We start from the raw sequence: 24219 nt of genomic DNA on the forward strand, positions 1-24219 counted from the left end.
AAGTGCATATAAATAAGGTGTATTAGATACATTTAATTAAATTATTATATACATTATTGCAATAACTTATTATGTGCATTAATTTATTATTACATATATACATTGATTATGTTATTCATTGTATTATATATACACAGCATCGAGGTTTGCAGATTTTGCCTCATGCAAAGATTTCCGGTTTCGGATTCTGGTGTTAGAATCACTGCTGCTGCAAAATTTCAATACTTTTCTTTATTTTTTCGTATATCATACACAATTGTGTCACAATTCCATACGATTCTGCTCAAAACCGAGGAGTAGCACCTGCCTCCATCTTTTGCAGAATTTACACTTTTTGCATTACCATCAATGCAACGTGTTTACATTTTTCAACGTTGTAAGTAGTAAAATCACGAGCGAGTTTCTTATCTGTTGTTGTATCAAAAAGGGCTGAAATTTAAAATATTCTTAATTCTTCTTAATATCCACAAATCAGAATCACAACTGAGTAGATCCCCTCTCCCCTCCCATTTTTTCCCTCCTCTATCAAGACTCTCTCTTCAGTTTCTTTTTGTTTTATTTTAAAAGGAAGCCTTTTATCCCTCCCCTCCTTTTTTTTTTTTTTTTTTTTTTTTTTTTTTTTTTGACTTGGATAAGAATCCTTTTTCTTTAACTTCTTTTTGGTTTGTATATAAAAAGTTAAGAGTATTTCTGAGAAGACAAGAGAAAAATTCTCAATAAAGAAATAATGCTTCATCAAATGCTTGTTATAAATGACACTGTCAATGCTAAGATTTTCTACTCTCAAATTTTTGATAAATTATCATAAAAACATAAGCAATATGCGTGGAGACAACGACAGTCTGCACGATTCAAAGATCAGATAAGTCTCTATGATGGCAAACTGGAATTATTCAGCTCCAGAAGAAAAAATTCACTTTGCTACAAAACAGATACATGAATTTGCGTAATAAACTATTTAGTTTAAATAATCGTTACTCAATAAACAAGCAGCTTTTTAAACAGATACAATATTACCGAGAAAAATTACACACTGAAGGCTGAATATTTAAAATTTCCTTACCAGACTGAATATAGGAACGTTGTGGACTTCGGGAGCAGGGACTGTGCACAGACTGCATATTTGTTTCCTAGAGCAGAAGGGAAATATATTCAGTAACACATATGATAGTTAATTAGTATACATCATTACAAGCAGCATAAAAATACTATCTAATACAAAAAAAATTAGCACCTAAGTAACGATCTACTTTTTTTTACATAAATCTCTACATTGCACACTTTTAAAATGAGAATTAAACTTATAACTTTACAAAGGACTTACAGCACACAAGTGCAAACTGTTAGAAGGAAATTACCGAAATCAATTCAGGCTGCATTCCGAAAATACAATACGCACCACTGAACAAAGGTATGCGACATTAACGGAATGTCCTTCTACCAATAAAGAAATGGAAAAAATGTATATAAATATTAGTATTAAACTTCACTGTACCATACTTATAATTACCTTTAATAAACCAAATTCACTTTAACAATACTACATTCGAAGTGTTCGTCGGGGTGAAGCTATTAAGATTATAAATTAGATAGCCTAAATAATTATAAAGCTAATAGCTTCGCCAAGTCGTGCAGCGCAACAAATCGCTCAAATATTTCTGGAATTCAGTAAACTTATGACGTCACAAATATTTCCCGGCGGGCTTGCTATTTTCTACTAATAGTTTTTAAAAGAGAACTGACAACTTGTGCGAAGTTTCAGTTTTAAATAAAGAAGTTTCTAAATTATAGAGCATAACTATTCAGAGTATATATCTATTATTTAAGAAAATACACTTTAATTATATTAAAAAAGAACACATTTAGAATATAAGCGACATTCCATAGTTATCATATCATTCGGTGTAAAGCATATCGATTTTAAGAATCGATGTATTAAAAAATTAAAAATATTAATTTTTGTATCTTATTTTAAATAGAATGTGTGATATATTATAATCAATTTGTCTCTTAAATGAACTATAATAACAAATTATTTTGTCTGCCAACATGATAATACAAAAAGTTTGTAATCAGAGTCTTGGCAATGGGTAAAGAAGTGCTGAATTTTGATACTATATAAAACAATAACTCTTGTGTCAAATTATGGGTTATTCGGTATCATCGTATCTTAATCCTGTGAATTTGTGGAATTCTCTCTCTCAGGTAGTTGTACCAAAGAAAGAAACAAGCTCCAAAATTTCTCAAGCAGTTTGTTCTGCTTGTGCTAATAAAGCAATGATGCAGAATATTGGTTCCTTGTTTATAAAAATAGCAGGTCTCTCAGGTGCTACAGCAGTAGCTATGGGCGCCTATGGATCTCATGGTATTATAATTTATGTCTGTATTGTTATAAACATGTAGTATTCCAGTTTTGCTATTAGAGTATATGATGTGGGTGGAATTAGGTATATTAATAAAATTTTAGAGAAATAAGTCAGGTAATATGTATAGAGTTTTTTTTTTTTTTTTGGAAAATATTTGAAATGGACTGCAAGCATATTCAGTTTAAATGAATAAGCGGCTAAAGTGCAGAATCGCCCACTTATTTGTTTGGTGGTTTTTACATCGCCCTATTTTCACTTAAAAAATATCCCAGAATTGCACAAAAATGGCATTGTGCACTCCCTTGACTTTATCCATGTTCACCTCGGTATCCATGTGCACATTGACCTATTTTCACTTTAAAAAAATCCCAGAATTTCACAAAAATTGCATTATGCACTCCCTTTATCCATGTACACATCGACCTATTTTCACTTAAAAAGTCAAAGAAAATTGACAAGAATTCAATTTTTACTCTTGTAAAAAGCGCCAAACAAATAAGTGGGCGGTTCTGCACTTTAGCGATGAAATTTACAAAAGCTTAAATGCATTTCAAACTAGTGTGTGTTACTTTAGTATTTAATTTCTTAGATTCTATTATTAAAAGAAAATTTTAAAAATATATTTTAAAGTGAAGAAAATCAAATTAAATTTGCCTAAACCTCGACTCATCTGTAAAGAGAACCTTCCTCCATTGATCAGGCATCCAGTGGACATGTCGTGCCCACTGAAAACGGTCCCTCCTATGGCATGACGTAAGCGGCACACAAATGGCTGGTCACCTCGCATACAGACCACCTTAGTGAAGCCTTCTACGCACGGTTGACGTTGACACTAACCTTCCAGTGGCTGCAGCAAGGGAGGGTCTAAGAAGAGTCGGAGTAGCGGTTCTATTCTTGCGTGCACATAATGTCAAATATCGGTCATCGGCGCTCGTCGTAGTAGTTGGCCATCCTTGGCTGAAGCTCCTAGCTGCTGAATCTGTGGTTTGAAATTGCCTCCAAAGTCTATGAACCACAGAAGGACTCGCATTTAGCCATCTGGCCACTTCTGTTTGACTTTGTCCTGCCTCTAGTCTCTCAATGGCTTTCATTGCAGTTCTGCAGGCAAATGATGCCTGGAGGTCATTGTTACGAGTTGGCTATCTCGGATTTCTGATTTTACTTTCACAGTGAATTATGTGGGCTTTCTCTCAAACATGGACTTTTATGCTCCTCGCAGATGACGTATTCCGAAAGCAGCGCGACTAATTTGCATATTGCAGTTTTACTCAGGTACTCTTACTTGGCAACATATTCAAATTTTACACGATTTGGCTTATTTTTGAGAGAGTTATTGCTATTTTTGTGATTTTACCTTAATTTATGATAACCAGTGTATTTCAGTTAATGTTGCAGATTGCATTGTTCCTTAATCTTCTAATTGGATCCGGGTTATTATTTTTGGCAGACTGTTAGAGCAATTTTATAAAAGTAAACTTAAACTTTCGATTATGTCAAAAAGAATTTCCAATTCTGGATCTACAAAGCGAAAGCATGTTTCGATGTCTATCAAACAAAAAGTAGAATTCCTGCAAAAAATTGACAAAGACATATCCTTTGTTTCTCTAACCATTCTGAAATCTGTTTATCAATTTCAAGCTGCTCTGCGGGAGGAGGGGGGGACATCGCGGCACGCAATGAACTGGTAGTTGATCTGTCAGCACTATCCTTATCTTCAGGGCAGATGGTGTTTACTTTTTTCGGCTTATAATTCTTTACTAAATGTAGTATTTCATCTCGATGTACTTCGTCTTTGATATGATTTAAATCAAACTCCTCATCATTATAAATATAATATTACGAATACACATCAAATAGTTTTCTGGTTGCAATTTTCTAATTTCGACTGTGCATAATGTATGCTTTACGCATGCGCGCGTTGAAAGAAATGTTTAATAAAGTAAACAAATAAATATTATGCTTTTTTTTTTTTTTTTTTTTTTTTTTTTTTTTTTTTTTTTGATACCCTTTAGATCATAATTGGTCTTTATTTCGTAAATTACGGTTTTATATTTTTAATTTTATAATTTCTGCATGCCATCTTACCAGATTTAAATTGAGGATCTATAATCCAGAAAAACCAATAATCCGGAATTGCCGAAGTCCCGACGAGTCCGGATTAACCCTCTGAGCATTATGGGTTTAGCCCTGAAATTTCAAAGTTCCTCAAAATGTCACAAATAAGTGATATTTTCTTGATTTCAATTAAAAAATGACTCTTTCATTTTGAACCTTGATTCCTTTTCTTCCAATATACATCCAAACTGAAATCGGATACATTAAAAGCTAGCAGAAATTTTCGTGTATAATGAATGTCGAAGGCAACCTTCTGTACGGAATTTTCCGGTCGTAACACTGAGAGGGTTAAAGACTTTTGACTGTATTATGGAGGTGACGAGCTGCCACTGGTGTTAGAAATAATTTTCATGACCCAAAATATCTCATCTTCTTCCATTGTGGCCCAGGGAAGCTGAAAGGTTGGATACCTCTGCTTCACTCCTTTAAAGGCCTAAGGTTGTGTATTTTTTCCTTTTACATTTGTGCATTCCTGCAACATTTACTAATGCCAAAATTGTTAGTTTAGCTTTGGAATCTTTGACAGCTCTTGAGGTCTATTCTATGGATGTCGATAAAGTATTTCAGAGCACATTTTGTAGGAAAAAAGTTTTATCAATGTTATGAATTTTTCTGAAGATAACATTTTGCTATTTATGAGATTTTATGAATTCATTTGTAAATGTTTTAGTTGCTTCTGCATCAGTTGAAGTTTTTATGTTGGAAATTTTTAACTGCCTTATACCATGACTATTTTTAAATTTGGTTAGCCAATCTATCAAATGTGTGCACTCAGATTTTTAAGTCCTTATAACAAATGATTTTTCTGTAGTTCATTACAAGTGGAAATCAGAATCCACAAAAAATTGAAAAAGTTCTCTTTTCTGCTTTTCCTCTGTTGTACTTCTCATATAATTTTTTGATATACATGCCTTTATCCATTTTTTGCAGCAATTCCGGTTTTTGCTTGATTGACATAAAATAAGCTTTTGGATTACCTATCTTGTTGCATTTCCAGAATTAGATAGCTTTTAAAGGTAATCAAAAATTCAAACTTTGATTTTGATAAAGTAGCTGTTATAAAAATGGGGGGCAAAAGATAATAAGCTGAGTCAAATTGGAAAGTTAAAGAAGTGTGCAGTTTGCAATGTTAACTGTTCTTCAGAATCTAATTCTTTCTTCCTTCCGTGCAATTATTCTGACAAAAGAAAACCATTATAAGCAACATCCCACTCCAAATAAATATGTCTTGGGGCTTTACTTATTATTTAGGTCAGATAAAAAAATGCTAACCCCCCACAATCACTCAAGGTCTGAGAGTATGGTCATGGATAACACCAATAAAATATCAGTCTTTTATTCTCATTGGACGTGGTTTGATTGCTAAGAAGCAGGTGCTGCTTGAAAGTGATATACAGGAATCTCAGTTAATCAAGAAGAAAATCAGTTTTATGGCATATAGGCTTAATCTTGAGTTATCTCCATTCCTAAATTTTATAAGGAAAAATAAATTCTTAATTAGAAATTTAAAAAAAAAAAAAATTGCTGGTAGTCCAGAGGTCTGGATGTTAGATCATTCCAGGTATTGGGCATCCAGATTTCGGACTTTGTATTTTATCTGAACACGTTTCCACTGCTCAAATGATAACTAAGATCTCATGTATTTTGGATGAGGGCTATGGAAAGTTATGGCCTTTTTGAATTACTTTTAGCCAATTTTTCCAAAATTTCAATACAGTTGTCATCTTCATTAGATTCTTCCAAATATGATAATAAAATAAATTTTGGATCATATGCATCAGTGCAATGTTAACTTTTAACTGCTGCTACAAGTATTTTTCTTATTTAATTATCAAGATTATTACTTCAACTGTATCTTTGTGGTCAGTAATGTCTCATGATATCACATATTTGTTAGTAGCATATATGTTTTCTTATGAATGAGTCCAAGCAATCTATCAGATTGTTTCACCTTGTACTTGTGTATTTGTAGCTTGACAACATTTGCATATTCCTTTAAGACTGGTATTGAAATATGATTATTTCGGAAATATTTTTAAAAGGTACCCCTTGTTTTATAACAAATTAAGTTAATGAGCAGAATATTCTCAAGTTGTAATGGGGATGTATTTTTTATTTCAGGCACTTCAAATATAACACATATATTGCATATCAACAATTTTGCCAGATATTGCAGAGGGACTTATATTGATCTCCCTTGAAATTGGTAGAATTTTATTCAAAACCTCTGCTGATCTGAATTTTTTGTACAATTTAAATTTTACACTATGTTTCTCTCCCAATTAAATTTGTTTTATTTATATTCTGTCATGTTGTGTCTTTATCTTTTTAACTTGTCATTCAGTAGCCTAATAGACTTAAAATTTGAGGATATCATACATTAATGTTTAAGTTAACACAAATAAAGTCTACATTCATCTTCACAGTATGAGGTTATTTGAAAAATTTTATATTTTTGTGAATAGATTCCAATTCAGTTATCTTTAATACTTTTTATTGGTCAGAATAGAATAGCAACCATGTGAATTTATAATATTTTGGCAGCATAAAAATACCACAGAACTGTAATTTTAGAGTTGAAAATGTTCTTTAATTTCACTAAAGAGCTTGCTGATTAATAAACCATCTGTTGTGTGCATTAACCTAGTAAACAGCAAAAATGGTACTAGCTTGATAGACTGTGAGGAAAATAATATCATGAGGTAAAATCCTTCAGCCAAGTTGTTTTATCTCAAGTTCTTTTCAGATCTCTAAACTAATATGATTATTGTCAAATGCTGTTTCAGTAATCTTATGATTGTGTCCTTTTTTAATAGATTAGAGGATGATTTGATAACTGGATGATTTGAACAGATTGTAGTGCACTTTATCCAGTTACGACTAAAAAATAAAAAACATTTTGGAGGTGTTCGTCAAAATTGGGGCAGAGCTGCATAGTTAGTATGGTTGAAGTATACCTGTATGACCATTCCTAGTGTCCTGCCTAATTCTACCTTTATCTGTGGTATTATGTTGGTAAACTGCCTGGCCATGGCCAAATAAGCATCTGAATAACAAGTCAACTTATTCACAGCCTGACTCAGTCAAGAGACCTTGTTTTGGGATCTTTTTGGAAAAAATGTTCTGGTCGGAACAAGTTGTATATTTTTTGTAGTAGATGGATAATCAAAAAGTAATAGCTTCCTTTCTTTTTGTAATGGTGAAGAACAGATGCCTAGTATTACAGTTTTTAGCCTCTCATATATTCTTGGGGATTCCATTTGTCTGATTTTTTTCACTTGGCACAAACTGCATAAGATAGTTATGCTTAATGACTGAGATTTAAGTGACCATTTTTCTTTACACACTGGGTGAGAGTTAGTTTCAATTAGTTCTGTTAAATATTCATCTATTGATAGATTTTTAGACCACAGGTGATCTTCCATTGTTTCATGATCACTGTTCTTTATAAAATTTTGCAAGCCAAAATTGTGCTTTATGGTTGATATTGTATTTTTACCTTATGCATGTTTTGATGGGTTGTATATATATTCTGACCCAGAAAGCATTTAAATTGCAGTCCAATTTTTACTTCTGAAAACTTTTTTCCATGATTAAAACAATATCTTACACAAGGTAAAATAAATAAAAATTTTTCAATAATTAAATTATCACCTCTCTCTATACATATATAATGTGTGTGTGAAATTATATAAAATTTATGCAATAAATGAAATGAAGTGGTAAAAAATGTGACAAAATGTTTTAAATACCTGACATTTTGTGCAAATTTAATTTTTTCCCTTTAACATTATGTAATTTTATGTTTCAGGTTTTTATCCTAAGCCAGATATTCCTGCTGAATTAAAAGATGTTTATAAAACAGCTAATTATTATCATTTTCTTCACACCTTAGCTTTACTTGCTGTGCCACTCACAAAGAGACCTCTTTTAGTAAGTTCTTGCTGTAGTGTGTATTTTTTAAATTATTAGCTATGAAACTTGGAAAAATTAATTCATAAGTTTAATTTTGACATTTGAATTAAATACCATTTAAATAAGTAAAACCCATTTTTAATTATTTTATGACAGACATCAATTTATAATCTTTTTTTCATCTCGGTAATTACTTATATGTGATGTGCATATATGTGATGTCTCGTGATTTTATTTCTGTTTAAGAATTAGGGATTTTATATATTTCTGTATTGAATTCTACATAAGTTATTACTTCAAAGTTCACTGAATTGGTAAGTTACTGATTCTGGTAAAAAGGAGGGGGGAGAAACTTTGTAAGAGACTGCGTATCATATACACCCTTTTGGAAAAAAAAATCGAAGCACCATGAAGGAAGTGGTTGTTTTTGATGAAATTGACTATGTGTATAGCTCATACGCAGATAATAAAATGATTAAAAAATCATAGTACCTGTTTGCGGCTCACAATCACCCATTGAGTGTTCAAATTAGTAGTTCGCTGAACCGACCCTGGCGGCAATGCATGCTTGAATTTGTCAAGGCAAAGAGTGCTAGAGGTTCCTAATCTTATCCTGCGACACAGTCTGCCAGGCATTCATCAGTTGTCGCTCCAGATCTGCAATATTTTGTGGTGCCCGAATCTGGCGGCCTACCATGTCCCAGACATGCTAGATTGGTGAAAGGTCTGGTGACCTTGCTGGCCAAGGAAGAGCATCAACCACACGGAGACAGTCCAGAGATATGCGAGCAGTATGTGGCCTGGCATTTTCTTGTTGGAAAATGGCCCCATTATGACGTGCCATGAAGGGCAATGCAACCGGCCGCAGGATTGTATTAACATATCGTTGAGCTGTTAAAGATGTATGGAGGATGACCAAAGATGACCTGCTGTCATAAGAAATAGTTCCCCACACCAGAGGTTAAGGCTGTATGCATTTGTAAAACAAAGGCTGATTGGTACTGCCAACTCCGTCCTTTCCAGACACAAACATGGTGGTCATCTGCTTCAAGAGTGAAGTGTGATTTATCTCTGAACACTATACGATGTCGGTCTGATGGCAGCCATGATGATCGGCTGCGACACCACTCCAGATGACTCCACCGATGTTGTGGGGTCAAAGGCAAACATCTTAAAGGCTCTGTGAGTGTAACCCCGCCTCAGACAAGCGCCGTGAGATGGTGGACGGTACTACGGGAGGTATAGACATGGCTGTAGTGTGTTGAATAGTCGACAATGATAACATTGGGGCAGTTCAGGCCTGGTGAAAATCATCCTATCTTGCCTCGCATTTATGCTCCTTGGCCTTCCAGAGCCTTCATTTTGTCGGCAATTTCCTTGTAGCAACCATTGCTGCCAACATCTTTGCACAGCAGTGTCTGTACACTGCAGGTGGCGGCCCCTAGTATAACCACCCAGCTTCGCGCAACCCTACAATGCAACTATGATCAAAGTCGTTTAGTTGTCTGTAAGGTCTTTGATATTGTCGTAATGGCATCTTTAGTTGTCTCTTTACAGAATTACAATGGCAGAAACAAAAAAAGATTAATTTGCTGCCTCTGTTACTGGTTTTATACTTTGCGAATTGTACACTAGAAATGCGCACAATTCCTGTTCATTTGCCTTGAAATTTTGATCATTTGCATGTTCGATTTGCAAGATGTTTTTGCATATCAAATTTCGTTACGATTGCAAAAGTCCTTCTTGGTGCTTCAGTTTTTTTTGCAAAAGAGTGTATTTAACAACATCATATTAAAAACTGCATTAGAAAAAAGAGTTTGTTGATCTACCTTGCAACAAAGAATCTCATTATGTAATACATCAGTTCCCAAACGTTTTGACTCATTGAGCCATTTTCTAGAATCAGTTTCTATGACAGAGTCCCTTAATCCTCTTCTTCTAAGTTTAATAGTGTCTAAGAGTAGCATTTGGGGGAAGAGATTGTAAAGGAATATAAAATAGATATCAAAGTGCCAGCACATTATCCATGCAATGAAATCATTTTAAAAACTAAAATTTATAATAATATATCAGTTTATTCTCAACTATGTTTAATGAGACTGTGGTTGCAATTTTTGGCACAATTTGCTTATCTGGCATTCATTTGATGATAATTTCAGGTAAATGTCTGGTTCTTCATTCAAGCGGATTTTGTATTTTTTTTCAGTACCTGTACAGGTGGAAAATCAGGCTTCACAGAGATATTGTGTAGAGAGACAGCAATACTAATTTTGTTTTCTCTAACGAGATTTTGAATTCATCTTGTAGATGTAGCCAAGCCTCTGGTAGACATTTTTAATGCCATTTTTATTTCTGTATGATGACATTTATGTCAAGTTTATAATGACCTCATATCTTTCTAAATTTAAGCTAAATGCCCCTTCTTCCCATTTCATGTTAAGCACATTCAGAATTTTAAAGTCATCAGACTCCTTTTCTTAAGCTGCTTGAAAATAAAAATAATATTTTAAAAAGTCTTTCAAAGCTTTGAGATGCTTTTGAATTTTTTTTAAAAACTTTTTCTAAAATTTTATTAAATGTTATTTATTGTTATTTTCCTTTAAGAAACTTTTAGTAAGAGGGAAACGATTGATATGTTTCTTTTCCATGCACTCCAAGCATAATATGGACATAAGTTTCCTCTTAAAACAAGATGCACATTTGCATCAAAAACTGTGGCATGTTTTCCTTAAAATGATAGATTCATTTCATTCATATTTTCTAAAAATGACAGTCAGATATGCCATTTTGTATACTCAAGCTTCATTATGCATAATCATTGCTAATAGAAGGTCCATAAAAAATGCTGCTGCCTCTGCATGAGTTCAATCATACATGCCATTGGTTTTCCTTGAAACAGCTGCCTTACTTCCTCATGTTGCAGTAGAGACTTATGGTAGCTTCTCAATCTTTGCATACTAATTTCAAAAGCCTGCTTTTTAGAAATCATGATTTTATATAATTTATTATTTTTATAGTGCTATTCAACATTATCATAAGCTCAGAAGGCATTTTGGGGGGGGGACTAGTGCCTGTTTATGAAGGATGCAAAGGCTGCTGCATTTCTTTGCCTTATATTTAATTTTAACAGTGGCTCCACCATTAGAACTAATCATTACTATTGCATCATCAGTGCATGTATCTGTGAAGTTTGCTCTCAGTGTTTCATTTGATGATGAGAATTAATCCAAAAGATTAAATATTTCAGCTCGTAACATGTTTACTGTTAGTAGTGTGTAAAGAAGGAACTCCTCTTAATAGCTTTGTAAGTAAGCATAAGGAACTCTTAAAACTCCTTACTCAGCAACATCAGTCAATTCATCCATTTGAATGCGATTGACTAGTGTCTCATTCATATTGTTGATTCGTCGCGCAAGGGTGTTAATTGACAAATACTGTGAGTAAGTATATGGCACTAAATACTTAGCCATACTATGAGCATATTCTTTATATTTATCAATGTTAATTTTGTGACCACTTGATACAAATATTAAAATTATGTGCATTTTTTAAATCAAACTAATATCTCCCTTTAGGATAAGGGAGAGAAAAAATCTTTTATGTTTCCATCGTTTGAATTACTAAAACTGTACCTTAATCCAGACTTTTCTTTAAAAAACTTTTGACTGCTTTTTGTTTCATTCAGCTACCTCTTTATCACCTCTCGGGCTTGCTTCTTTTTTACCAGAAACTTGTTGGCAAAGTATTAGGAGGCATTCAAAAACAAGTATCCATCCATGTAATCCTGATATTCCACATTCTTATCTTTTGATCTTTATTTGTCTGCTTATAGTCCTGTGAATGGAATTATATCCATTCAGTTTTGCCATGCAACGATAGAGAAATGTCATTGATAGAGTAACATGTTATATTATCAATCACTGAAAAATAAGACTGAAACTGCTCTGCTGTTATGTAAAATTTTATTATGTAGAAGTTTGATTCTTCTACCTATATTTTTTACTTTTACAGAACTCTATTATTAAAACCCTATAGTCCCTTGTTCCAAATTATTTCAGAATTCATGCTGTCATGGTCGCAAATTAAACAAAGAAATGCAATAGATGTTATAAAAACAGCTGAATCACTGGTTTCAGTTTCATGGAATACTTGTTTATAAAAACTGTACCTTAACAGTGTAAACTGTAACTTTAAGAGTCAGCGAATCCCCACTTTGTGATTAAAAGCACTTTGTTTTTCCCTTTTCTTGGCTATGTCACGTTTCTAGCCGAATAATAAAATTTTCAGCTGGGTGATGATAAAATTTAAATAGTCTATTTCTGTGATAAATATTTATTGTCATCAGTCGGATGCAGAAACTAAATTAAATGTCTGATCAGACGTGGAAACTAAAAAGATTCCTTTTTTCTTTATTTTCACTATTTATGAAGAACATTTTAAAACTGCAAATTTTAACTACTATAATTCAAATGTTTTATTACTGTATATAAAATATTAAATGTATAATAAAACATACATCTCGTACTTGATCTGTTCAAGAGAAATAGTCAAAAGAAAAGAATTATGAATCAAACCAAACATCATTCTATGAAAGCTTTGAATTCGAATTAGCAACAGGCAACATTTGCACAGTTGACCTTTTCTACTATTAGGGTGTCAGAAAAGTGGATGTGTTATAAGATTGAAAACATTTGTATTATGAATAACACAATCATATAGCAAACGATGTGTTAGATTCCCGTTTCGATGAGAATTTCTGGTTTTTTATTTTGATTGTACTTTTGTATCTTATTCTCTAATTTCATCAGTTTTTATTTTCCTGGAGCAGCCACAGAGCCTCCATGAAGTGCAAACAGAGCCAAAGTAAAAAACTGCTAAATTTTGCAAAAACAATTTATATTTTATTTAAAAAATAAAATTTGTAGTGTTTTGTCAATGACCATTTGATAGTAATTCCTTTTTACTAAATACTTTGTACTTCTAAATACTAAAAAAAAATTTTATAACAAATGTTTTATTTATTTATTGCCATTAATTTTTCTCGTATAGGTTGGCTCTTTACTTTCTATTGGAATGCTTGGGTTTTGTGGAACATGTTATGCATATGCATTGACAGGGAACAAATCTATAGTGAGATTTACTCCATATGGTGGAACTATACTTATAATTGCTTGGCTTTCAATGATGATCTGATAGTTTTACTAAATTTTTATGTTTTCACAACTTTTAAATTTGAAAATAATTCATGTAATATTATATTGCAAATATGATAAATCAAATAAAAGATATTTTATTGTAGTTTCCTTATGTGAAATATTTCTGTATAAATGTTGCATTCTTTCTTCAATAACAGTATTTAACAAGAGTGCCCCCCCCCCAAAAAAAAAATTGAATAGTGGAATTCCGTGAAATTCATTTTCTGGATACAAAGAAAGAAATACAAATTTAAATTTGTGAATTAATCTTTCTGATTTGAGCTTAAAGCCAAAAAAATGACATAAGCATACATCTTTGCAGTATAAAAACATGCAAGTCTATATAAAATATAACTAATTTTCTTTTAATAATGAGAAGTATTTACTTTTATGTATGAAAAACAAAGGATGATACTGAATATTTTTTTAATAAGAAGTGATATGCAGTGGCATAGCTATAGGTAGGATATATATATCCCATATATTCACTTCTTTAAATAAGGCTGAAAGGAATTTTGTTTGTTATGGAAATTTGAAATTTGCTACTTAATGCAAAGCAAGAAATGGCAGAACCTATTGGTTCATTTTTCTGCTCCTTTCTGATTGAATAACTGACTAAATGGCTTTGTTACTTAAAAAATTGGTCTCTATAGCCCATGGGAAAAGGTTAATTTTAAATTTTGTATGTAAAGTATGTTATTAATTATAAAAAGAGTTTTACAAAAAGTACAATAATAAAAAAATTAAATACAAATACAATTAATTGAAAAATTAAAAGTTTAATTGACTGCTAGAATAGCCTATCTTATTTGTTGTTAATTCCAGTGCTACTTAGTGAATTCTTTTGTTTACACATATTAGCCCATATGCAGTGTACTACATTTTCATCAAATGCACATGTGCAATCTAACCAAAAATAGCCCTGTTTTGTTTGTGATAATCATTTTTGTTTGTTTTTACTATATTTTTTATATTTGAGCATAAAATATTAAAGCACAAAATATAGCAAAAAATTGCTATCTGAAACCAAATAGACTAGTATGGTTAAATTGCACATGCACATTAATGAAAGCGACAACCAGAGCAGCTAAGTGCCCATGTCCTATAATAATTTGTATATTTAGTTCTGCAAAATTCTTATGAAATGTGTTACTAAGTGTTGGTTAAAAAATAAAATTTGGAGGTAAGAAATATTAAAATAATTATAACAATTTTTAAAATACTATATACAGATTATTCATAATTAAAGAAGCCTGTTTGAAAGCTGCTTACATGTGAAACGAGTAGTCAGAAAATCATTAAATGTTGGGGCAGATATAATGAAATGATGGAAATTTCTTTCAGTGGAGGGGGTAATAGTTACAAATAGTATCATCAGAGGGCATTTATATTTTTATTAACTTCATCTGGTGTATATATTTATGCAGTAAATATATAAACATAATGAAACTATCTTGAGTATATAAAATGTTAAGACTTTTTATGAACTGAAAGGGGAAAAATACATAAATTCTTAATAATGGTGAGAGTAAACAACTGGATAAATACCTTACGGAACGTTTCAAAACTATGGATGCACAGTGCTTGATCTACAAATATATATATACATCCATATTTATGAAAAATGCATCATCATTAAAGCATTAGCAGAATACGAGTTTACAAGAAATGTGATGCAGAGTCTGATGTGCAGATGGTTAATAACAGAAAATGAATAGGTATCATGCCTGGGCTTCGCAGCATATCTTTGAAAAGTTGGGTGAAGATGTAACATTGAATTGATAAATGTCCTGTAGGAGTGATTAGGCAATGAATTAGTAAATGTCCTGTAGGAGTGTAACTCATCAATGTCAAAAGCCATCACATTAAAAACTGCAGAGTTCTGGAAAGGATAACATAAATGACTGTTTGCATTTTTCTGAGGAAGTCTTTATACCGCAACATTATTGTTCATTCTGATTACAACACCTAACGATGATACAAGCATGAAAGAAATGGTCTGAAGAAAAACGAAATAATTGAAATTTTGGAAGTACACTTAACATTAGAACATTGCTACAGTATCAATATCTGCTTTATCATTCAATATCAACTTCAATGTCATATCAATGTCTGCTTTCATAATTCGATAGCATCTGCTACATAAAAGTATGCAAGCATCCTTTTGCGAATGATTACCATGAATGTGAAACCATCGATGAATTAGGCTACAATGGACGGTGACACATAACCACAGACAGTGGCTTATATGTATTTGTTATAGGTCATTGTTTTCTGATGAGTCTATTGTAACTTGGAATAAAATTATAGCCACATAGGCATTAAAAGATATTGCTGCATGCTGTCTTCCAGTGTAATCATATACGCCTGTAAAGCATATTCCAACACGACACCGCCCATTATATGTTGCCTAAAATTTCAAAGTCGTCTTTGCAGCACAGTGGCTATAGCTTCTTTCTAGGCTTAACTATTAGGATGAACATGTGTTGTTATGGTCACCTGGCGATCAGCACATCATTCTTCTTCAGCAGTTAATAACAGTGATTTTTGTATTCATATTGAATCAACCTGCCAATAGTACACCATGGACATATGACTTATCCAAAGTCTCTTATAGTTGTTGCCACAAAGTATAGAAGCTATTATATTTGTTAATGAAGCTTAGAAAAATACCAGTAGTGTTGTAGTATTGGTCTGAAACTTTAATTGTTTATTTGTACTAGTAATATGCTGTGTAAATATCTTTCTGATCTAATGATTTCCAACATTGTGTTGCAATTTTTCAAACATGAGTATATGGGTAAACATAAAGAAAATTTTAAGCTAGTGGTACTCAAACAGTTGCATGTGTATTGCTCAAGTTGCTAGATTATTCGAATATGGCAAAGCACACAAGAGCTAAGTGGAAGGATGCTTTCATGGAGGAATTTCTAAGAGAAACTTGTCTCATATCCACATTACACATGAAGAAAACCATGAAAATTAAATAGCAGACTCCTAGGGTAGAAGAGTCGAGCTCCCATTATTCAGTGGTCTTAAACACTTGGTCTCTGGTGGGGCCATATCTCTCAAGGATAATGTAATTTTTTTTAAAAAAAGCTTTTCTTCCGGAGAGTGGAATTTTTACTTTTCTCTTCAAGAAGAAAGATTTATGCCAGATCGCCCTCGAATTGATAAGAGTTTTTATTCAAAACCTGTGCCAATCTAAGATTGCTTTTCTTTATAAAATTTTAATATTGATGTCCAATCCAAGGTTACTTTTCTATATTATTTCAATATTGATTCTATCTTCAGTGCGTTAAAAGTTAGAAGATACTGTCAACTCTGGAGTAAGTGGGGTAGAAGTCTGTCTTTTTCTTGTTCCGTCTTTGGAAAACTGAGATTCACTGAACTGTCTAGATTTAATTGAAAACTAGGAAATTTTATTTCTAATGCACATTTTTCCAAGAAAAGAGAGAAATTATAATTTTCAAATGAAATTTTACGAAAACATCCGTAATAGATTTTTGGTTTCAAAGATTTAATGAATTTCCTCAAACTGCTGACTGTTCAGTCATCTTTATGAAGCATCTTTCAGCAGAAAAGGGAGAAAATTGTTCTCTTCCTGATGATCATAAAACAATAATATAGTATACTAGACCAAACTTGGTATGAAAGCTTCAAACAAATCGCAGAAAAAAAAGAAGAATGCTTTTCTGGACCATTTCACTCTTCTTTAAAGAGAGTGATTTTAAGATAAAATTAAAGAATTCTTGATACAGCTTTGCCGAATTCAAGATACTTACATTTAAAAAATGCGTTTTTAACTGATTAAAGACAAGCTATGTAATTAACCAAGAGGTTAAAATTTAAAAAAACTTTTTATTTGAGGAAATTTCATCTTAGAGGTACGTCAGACCTTTACTTGTGACTAAGAGGGCAGCATTTTTAAAAAGGTTGAGATCACTGCTTTAGTAAATATATTTTATTTATCCAACTCATTATAAAATGGTTATCAATAAAATTTCTGCAGCTGATGCTTATCTTTTGGCTAAGTAGGTAGACTGGTTTCTATCTTTTGAACTGACAGAGAACAATGTGAATGATGGTGTGTATCTATTAAGAAATAAATTAAAATGTTATCTTTACATGACTTTCACACAAGACCTAAATCATCTTCTTCATTTTGGTGTATGTGTAAAGATTTTCTCGTTTCAAATTCATGCTCTTGAGATCTACTTTTTGTTAGATTTTTAGTTTTCTCTTTTTTGTTCACTTTTCCATACAAAACTGATGGATTACCTATGCTGATGTGCTCTAGTTCTCTGTTTTGTTCATCTGTTCCAGAAGTAGACTGAATCATTGCCCTGTTCACATACCCATGCTGTTTTCCGTAATTGCTATTTAGAATGCTATTCTCTGTACTGTGGCATGGTGGTATTTCTTTATTTTCAGATGCATCTTTGGCTGCTCTATCTGTGGCACATTTAGCCTTATATTTTTTTAAACAAAATACCCAGATTAAAATGTTTATCAAAATGACAATTAAGATGACTGCACTGAGTGCTGCAGCAAGTATGTAAAAGCGGAAATCATCCATCGATAAATGAGATTTTAATGTACTTTCTGTTGGACTGTCTGTGGAGTTTTTGGTGTTGTTTTCAACAGTGTCGATACTTGTAGCATCTTCCAGTTTCCGTATAAAAACTTGGATTACGTTAGATAATTTAGCTTTATTACCAATATTATCTATACCTCTGACTGCTATATAGTATAAAACGGGTTCTGGTTTCTTTTCTAAAGTAAATTTTCTTTGTTCCTTCTCTCCTGCATCTTGTGGTTTAAGAGCTTCAGCGTCTCGCAATTTCTGTGGCAGTATTTTTGTAAGCATTGAATCTTGAAGATCTTTCCAATCTTCTGTGATGTATACATCATATCCTGCAGCTATTGGGGGAAAAAATGGAAAATTGTGTCTTATTTATTTGAAAAAACTAGATAAACACATACATTTTTTTTTAATATAAGTTGTTTATTGAAAAGACTTTACGCTAAGAATACCTTTTAACACTCTTTCATAAACATGAACTTTTTATTTTGGTATTAAATCTGTGGACAATGTATTGATACAGAAATACTGAGAATTTAATTGTATAAATAATTATTTTTGTTATTTTAGAAATGGTTATTAATCACCTTTATGATCAGTAGCAAAGATATTATGACTTCAACATTATAATCCTTTTCATAATTCTTATTGTATAACTTTCAGATATTTCTTTTCTGAATCTGTTTTGGTTATTATCATAAACATCACTACATGACATTTGTATTCAAGTATTGATTTTACTAATATGAAGTAAAAGTTAATAATTAAAGGGTACTTTCCCATTTCGCTGGCGCAAATCTCGCAAAGCAGACTTTATTGGCGACAACACACAGTATACACATAGAAAATGTTAGTTCTAAAATTTTTTTATTTTGAAGGCATAAACATTTTAATATCGGTTAAAAATTTTTGTAAAAAGACATTAATTTAAGAATATATTATGCTTTTATGGTACAATATCCTGATTCGCCGGTTCGTATTACGTCACCCCAAGTGATCTCATCTCACATGCTACAAAAATCTAATCCCTCTCAGTAATTATCTACATTAATTTCAAGTTAAATCTTAATATGGAATAGAAGTTTAAATGCAAGAATTATTCCAATTCGTACGAATGCTTAGAAATTATGTGAAACAGCAGTGCTTTACTTCTCTAGTGCATTCTCATTAGAATTGATGAATTTAACCCTTGACTTTACCTTTTCTATATTTTTGGGTGAGCGGTGTGATTGCATCCTAATTGACTTAATTACCGCGAATAGCCTTAGGGCATAAAATTGAACTATCTGGTAAAAATTCTATGCCAGTATTGAAAGAAACAATCAATCTTATAAGAAATGGATGCGACTTGTTTTGAAAATGAGGCATAAAAGGTTACCAGCGAAGATATTCCGTTTGGCATCGTTTGTACCACTTTTGGCGACTTTATCGCCTGTGCTGGCAAAATGGAAAAGTAAAAATTAAAGTAATGATAATGTATTTTTGCTTTTAGAATTCTGTTGTGCATTTTTCCTGAATTGAATAGAAACAAAGAAAGTGTAATTTCTTAATTTAATATGAAACAAATTATACAGAAATGGTCAAGCAAAAATATTTAATGGATAAATAAAAATTTTCAGCAATAAAAAAATCATGATTTGCTTTTTGAATAAAATTTAAAGCTAACATTTCAATTAAAAGCGAAGACATGATTCGTAATTCTGGTATAGTTCATGATTTTTCTTTTCTTTCATACCTCACCAAGAGGGTAAACTTCGGCATTAATCATGGTCAAAGGTTCTTGAGGTTGCGCTAAACTGGATTTCGGTTCAGTTTCTGAATCTCTGTGATTAGATTTTAATTTTGCTGCATATCGTGATAGTGAAGAAGTTGCATATGGAGGCATTGCAGCCACCAGTCTGAAACCCAACTCATCGTTTAATGTGTTGCTATTTTCTTTGTTCTGAAGGCTTTTAGATGTATGGTATGAATATCTGGTAGCTGAATTTGAGCTGTCATGAGGTCTGGAATAGACGTTTTGGTCATCTAACCTACTTACGGAAGCTCCAAAATCGTCATCACTCTGGAAACTTGATTGCGATTCTCGTTTGAAAACAACATTTAAATTATATGGATGTCTCATAGATGCTTTTTTGGACAACCTTTCTGGCTGTTTGGAATGTTTGTTTCTTATGCAGCAACAGCAAACAATTATATTAATGACGATAATAAGAAGTAAAAGGCTTCCACCTGCACCGGTGGTAACCGTAATTACAAAATTTTTGCTGAGACAGTTTTCGCATAATGATTGATCTGTCGTAACAGTAGAGTTATCATCATCATCTGTAAAATTGGCAGTTGTCCCAAGGCTCAATGCTGTTTCTGTTGAATTCACTGGAGTGGAAGTTTCATTACTGGTCGAAATTTCCACGACTTCTGGAGATTGCGTTATTGCTGTGGTAGAAGTTTCAACTTCGGTCACTTTTGTCTGTGAAGCTTTGAGGTAAATTTGAACAATGTTTGATACAGGCCCATTGTTATTGCTGTCATCTATAGCTCTGAGTGCTACATAATATGTCATATTTCGAGAATTTGTTGGGAAGTAAAATTTGAAGTTTTCTGGAGATCCACTAGTTGTAGGTATGACCGAGTTAGATGTTAAAACATTTCCTTCGCTCTTGAACGGGAGTTCCAGGAGCTCTGCCCAGTGTGTAGAATACTTAATTTCATATTTCGATGCTGTAAAGGTGAAATTATAATTTAGAAGAAAAATCTTTAAAAAATATATAAGTATTAATGCAATGGCTGTATGTTTCCCAGGTTAACCAGAAATAAAAACTTTAGTAGAAATTTATAAATGAAAATCCCTATATTTATTAACTATTAAGAAGCAATTCATTTCTTCAGATCGTCCAAAAATGTGCATGACTAACTTGTAACACTTAAAATTAGCTTTTGGAGCTAATTTGGTTTACATTGTTATACCAGCTCATTTAAAAACATCATTTTTTACAGGTCGATGTCTCCTTTTTTATGCATATTTAATCATGATATACGCCACCCACCATTTACGTGGTCAATAAAATCAGATGCCTATTACGTTCAAATTTCTAGTAATCAAAACAAATACATACTAACCAATAGAAAAATTGCCCCTTTTAAAACTCAGATTGGCAAAAGACTGATTCTTCAGAGCCAGAATATCCTGCTCGTACTTATTGAAGCTTTTCCTAGTTCATCCATTAACGCATTGTGTATTGTAGCTTTATCATTCAAAAATGTAATGATTTAATAAAACAACCTTTTCCTATCCCCGGTCTCTGAAACACTGCTTTCAGAATTCGTTTCTGGCACTGGACGTCAGACGGGCAAAATATTCTTATCATGAGGTTAACAAAAAGAATACTCTAGAGCAGCGGTCGTCAACTGGTGGTCTGTGAAAACTTTTTGCTGGTCCGCAGAAAAAAATTGGAACATTATTTGTATTATGAAGATTCAGTTTAAAAAATGACGAGTAACAAAACCTATTATGGGATATGGATTATACTTTTTTTTAAAATTTTAATGAAACTCCTTCTGAATTTAGTGAGTTTTTAGCTATTTTTGCAGGTGTATCTAGTGACATTTGAAAGTTAGAGTTGCATCAATGTATATGCTGCTGTTATCAATACAGTCAAAAGTCGTTAATTCGGACACCCATAATTCGGAATGATCTATAAACCGGGCCTCAAAGCTAAAAACTTTCTGCGCATGCTCCGCGTTGACACATGCGCATAGGCGTTTACGCGTGCGCGTAAGACCTCTTACGACTGCGCATTTTCGTGTGCGCAAGCGCAGAATACGTTTTCACGTGCGCGTTTTATGTATAACGGACGGTGTAAGCTAAAATTATCTAATTATCTATTTCAGTTAATGTTGATGATTGCATTGTACCTTAATTTTCGAATTGGATCCGGCTTATTATTTTTTGCAGACTGTAAGAGCAATACTAAAAAAGTAAACTTGAACTTTCGATTATGTCAAATAGAATTTTTGATTCTGGAGCTCCCAAAGGATCGTACAAAACGAAAGTATGTTTCGATGTCCATCAAACAAAAAGTGGAATTGCTGCAAAAAATGGATAAAGACATGAAGAATGTGACAGAGAGGTTAGTGAAAACGAAAAAATTTCGATTGACAAGTTAGTCGGTATTCTCGGCACAGCAATTAACGGGACTTGAACAGCGGAACTTTGTAAGTGAACAAAAAATTATGTCTGTTTATAGAATTAAAGAGAAAGTATTATCACATAAAACGAAGCAACTTAAACAACTTACATTGAAAGAAATGTTTAATAAAGTAAACAAATAAATATTAAGCTTTTTTTTTGTAAATTTTGATACCCTTTAGATCATAATTGTTCTTTATTTCATAAATTACGTTTTCATATTTTTAATTTTAGAATTTCTGCATGCCATCTTACGCGATTTAAACTGATGATCTATAATCCGGAATCGCCGAAGTCCCGACGAGTCCGGATTAACGACTTTTGACTGTAATAGTGCAAACTGAAATTCTCTTTCCTTTTGTCCACCAGCGACTGAGCAATAAAGATGCTGAACACTGGTAGTTCGGTCCGAAGTTCGAATCCCGCGAATGGGCTGGCTGCATGGGCGTTTTCATAGTTTTCCCCATGTGTAACATGTATATGAGCCAGTTTCCCTTAGAAAGTCCTCCACAAAGGCATTCCTCCGTTTAGGCAGATAGCCCTCATGTGCGTTGCCATAATTGAATAATCCAATCCAATCATTTTGAATTACAAACATATGCTAGTGTAGTCGTTGGTTTCTTCTCCTTGTCAATAGGCAACTTAATGGATTTTTATGAGAACCATCTGCATTCTTGTTTATAATTACATCACTGGAAGTTCCGTTTTTGTTTTGTCTAACTGTTGATCCAAGGCGCCATTGCTGAATAAGCGATGATTATTATATTTACAATAATTAAAAACTGGTGGCATATAACACTTTTGCGTTTACGGGTTTGTTCTTGCTTTTCGTGAAGTTCCTTTTCAGTGATATGGAAATGTAAAGCTTTTTGTACTTTCATATAATTTTCAACATGAACAAAATATGTGTATCAGTGAGATGTTAATAGTGTTTTAATTGTTACTCATAATCAGGAGCATAGCCTGAATTTCCATAAAGGCATGCTGCTGAGCACCAAATGTTTCGAAAATTATATCAACAAATGAAAGTTGGAATTACATGTGTTGGAAAATTGAATATTGTTTTTACATATTAATATGTTGTTTTTGAGGTCTAATTTAAGGGGTTTTTTTAATTCATATTAGTGGTTCGCCAAATATAAAATTATATATGTAGTGCTCGTGAAGTTCTGAGGGTTGACAGCGGTTTTCAACCTTTCGACTAACGCATACCATCTAAACAAAAATTGGTAAACTTCAGTACAACCACAACATTTTACAATGATTATTTTTCAATTTCTCAATAGAAATATTATTATTTTATTAATATTATATACATATATATAGATAGCAAGCTATTGGCTATTTGCATCAAATATGCACACATAAAAGATATTACATTAAAAATTGTTACCATTTTAATTATCAAAATTTAAGTTATAATACTTAAATTCTTAAATTTAGTGTGAAATTTGGTCATATTTAAGGGAGATCAATTTCTTTATGTCTGATCTTATTTCACTTAGTTTTAACAATAAATTAGGATCCACTTTCAGTTTTGTTCTGTATTTATTTTTCAGATATAACGTGGAAGAAAATCCTTGTTTACACAAGTTGTGGAAAAAGGCAATAAAAATTTAATAGCTTTATTTGAAATGCCTTTAAATTCTTTTTTTCAGTTCAGCCAAAATTTAATAAGTGAGTTATTTTTGAAATGTTCAATCATTTGCTAAGAGTCAATCATGCTAAGAGTTCAATCACAGGAAATTTTTATCATTTGTTCTTTTTCTTCAAGAGATAAAATTTCAGGTTCATATGAACAAAATGGGTTTCTGATCCAATTTTCTTTTTTATAATCTTCGGGAAAATACATATTGA

The 24219-nt window shown here is 32.3% G+C and overlaps 3 protein-coding genes across 9 annotated transcripts in view; 1 reads left to right on the forward strand and 2 right to left on the reverse strand.

Moving 5' to 3' along the window:
- Window positions 1-1667, reverse strand: part of LOC118187986 (uncharacterized) — a 56807-nt gene extending 55140 nt beyond the window's left edge. For 2 of the 3 annotated variants that reach the window (XM_035358301.2, XM_035358303.2), the window contains exons 1-2: window positions 1511-1667; window positions 1064-1130 (exon numbers count right to left, since the gene is read on the reverse strand). In XM_035358301.2, the coding sequence (XP_035214192.2) occupies window positions 1064-1121 (58 nt within the window). In that variant the 5' untranslated portion in view covers window positions 1122-1130; window positions 1511-1667. Of the gene's footprint in view, window positions 1-1063; window positions 1131-1324; window positions 1452-1510 lie in introns of those variants that run through there. The other variant, XM_035358302.2, reaches the window with a different exon arrangement.
- Window positions 1668-2088: 421 nt separating this feature from the next.
- LOC118187989 (transmembrane protein 256 homolog) lies at window positions 2089-13694 on the forward strand. The gene is made up of 3 exons (XM_035358306.2): window positions 2089-2365; window positions 8293-8414; window positions 13446-13694. Exons 1-3 carry the CDS (start codon window positions 2146-2148, stop codon window positions 13587-13589), a joined length of 486 nt encoding a protein of 161 aa, XP_035214197.1. The 5' UTR covers window positions 2089-2145; the 3' UTR covers window positions 13590-13694.
- A 1271-nt stretch (window positions 13695-14965) lies between these two features.
- The window catches only part of LOC118187984 (calcium-activated chloride channel regulator 1-like), a 101217-nt gene continuing 91963 nt past the window's right edge, over window positions 14966-24219 (reverse strand). For 4 of the 5 annotated variants that reach the window (XM_085811631.1, XM_085811632.1, XM_085811634.1 and 1 more), the window contains one exon: window positions 19714-20894. In XM_085811631.1, coding sequence (XP_085667757.1) covers window positions 19906-20894 — 989 coding nt within the window. In that variant the 3' untranslated portion in view covers window positions 19714-19905. Of the gene's footprint in view, window positions 18515-19713; window positions 20895-24219 lie in introns of those variants that run through there. The other variant, XM_085811633.1, reaches the window with a different exon arrangement.

The sequence above is a fragment of the Stegodyphus dumicola genome, chromosome 2 (assembly GCF_044657685.1).
Source record: "Stegodyphus dumicola isolate Sdum_Otavi_A_Nest chromosome 2, ASM4465768v1".
Taxonomy (NCBI): domain Eukaryota; kingdom Metazoa; phylum Arthropoda; class Arachnida; order Araneae; family Eresidae; genus Stegodyphus; species Stegodyphus dumicola.

Coding starts and splice junctions, on each gene's coding strand:
- LOC118187989 (XM_035358306.2), top strand. CDS start 2,146: ATGGGTTATTCGGTATCATCGTATCTTAATCCTGTGAATTTGTGGAAT. Junction 2,366..8,292: donor GGGCGCCTATGGATCTCATG/GTATTATAATTT, acceptor TTTATGTTTCAG/GTTTTTATCCTAAGCCAGAT. Junction 8,415..13,445: donor TCACAAAGAGACCTCTTTTA/GTAAGTTCTTGC, acceptor TTTCTCGTATAG/GTTGGCTCTTTACTTTCTAT.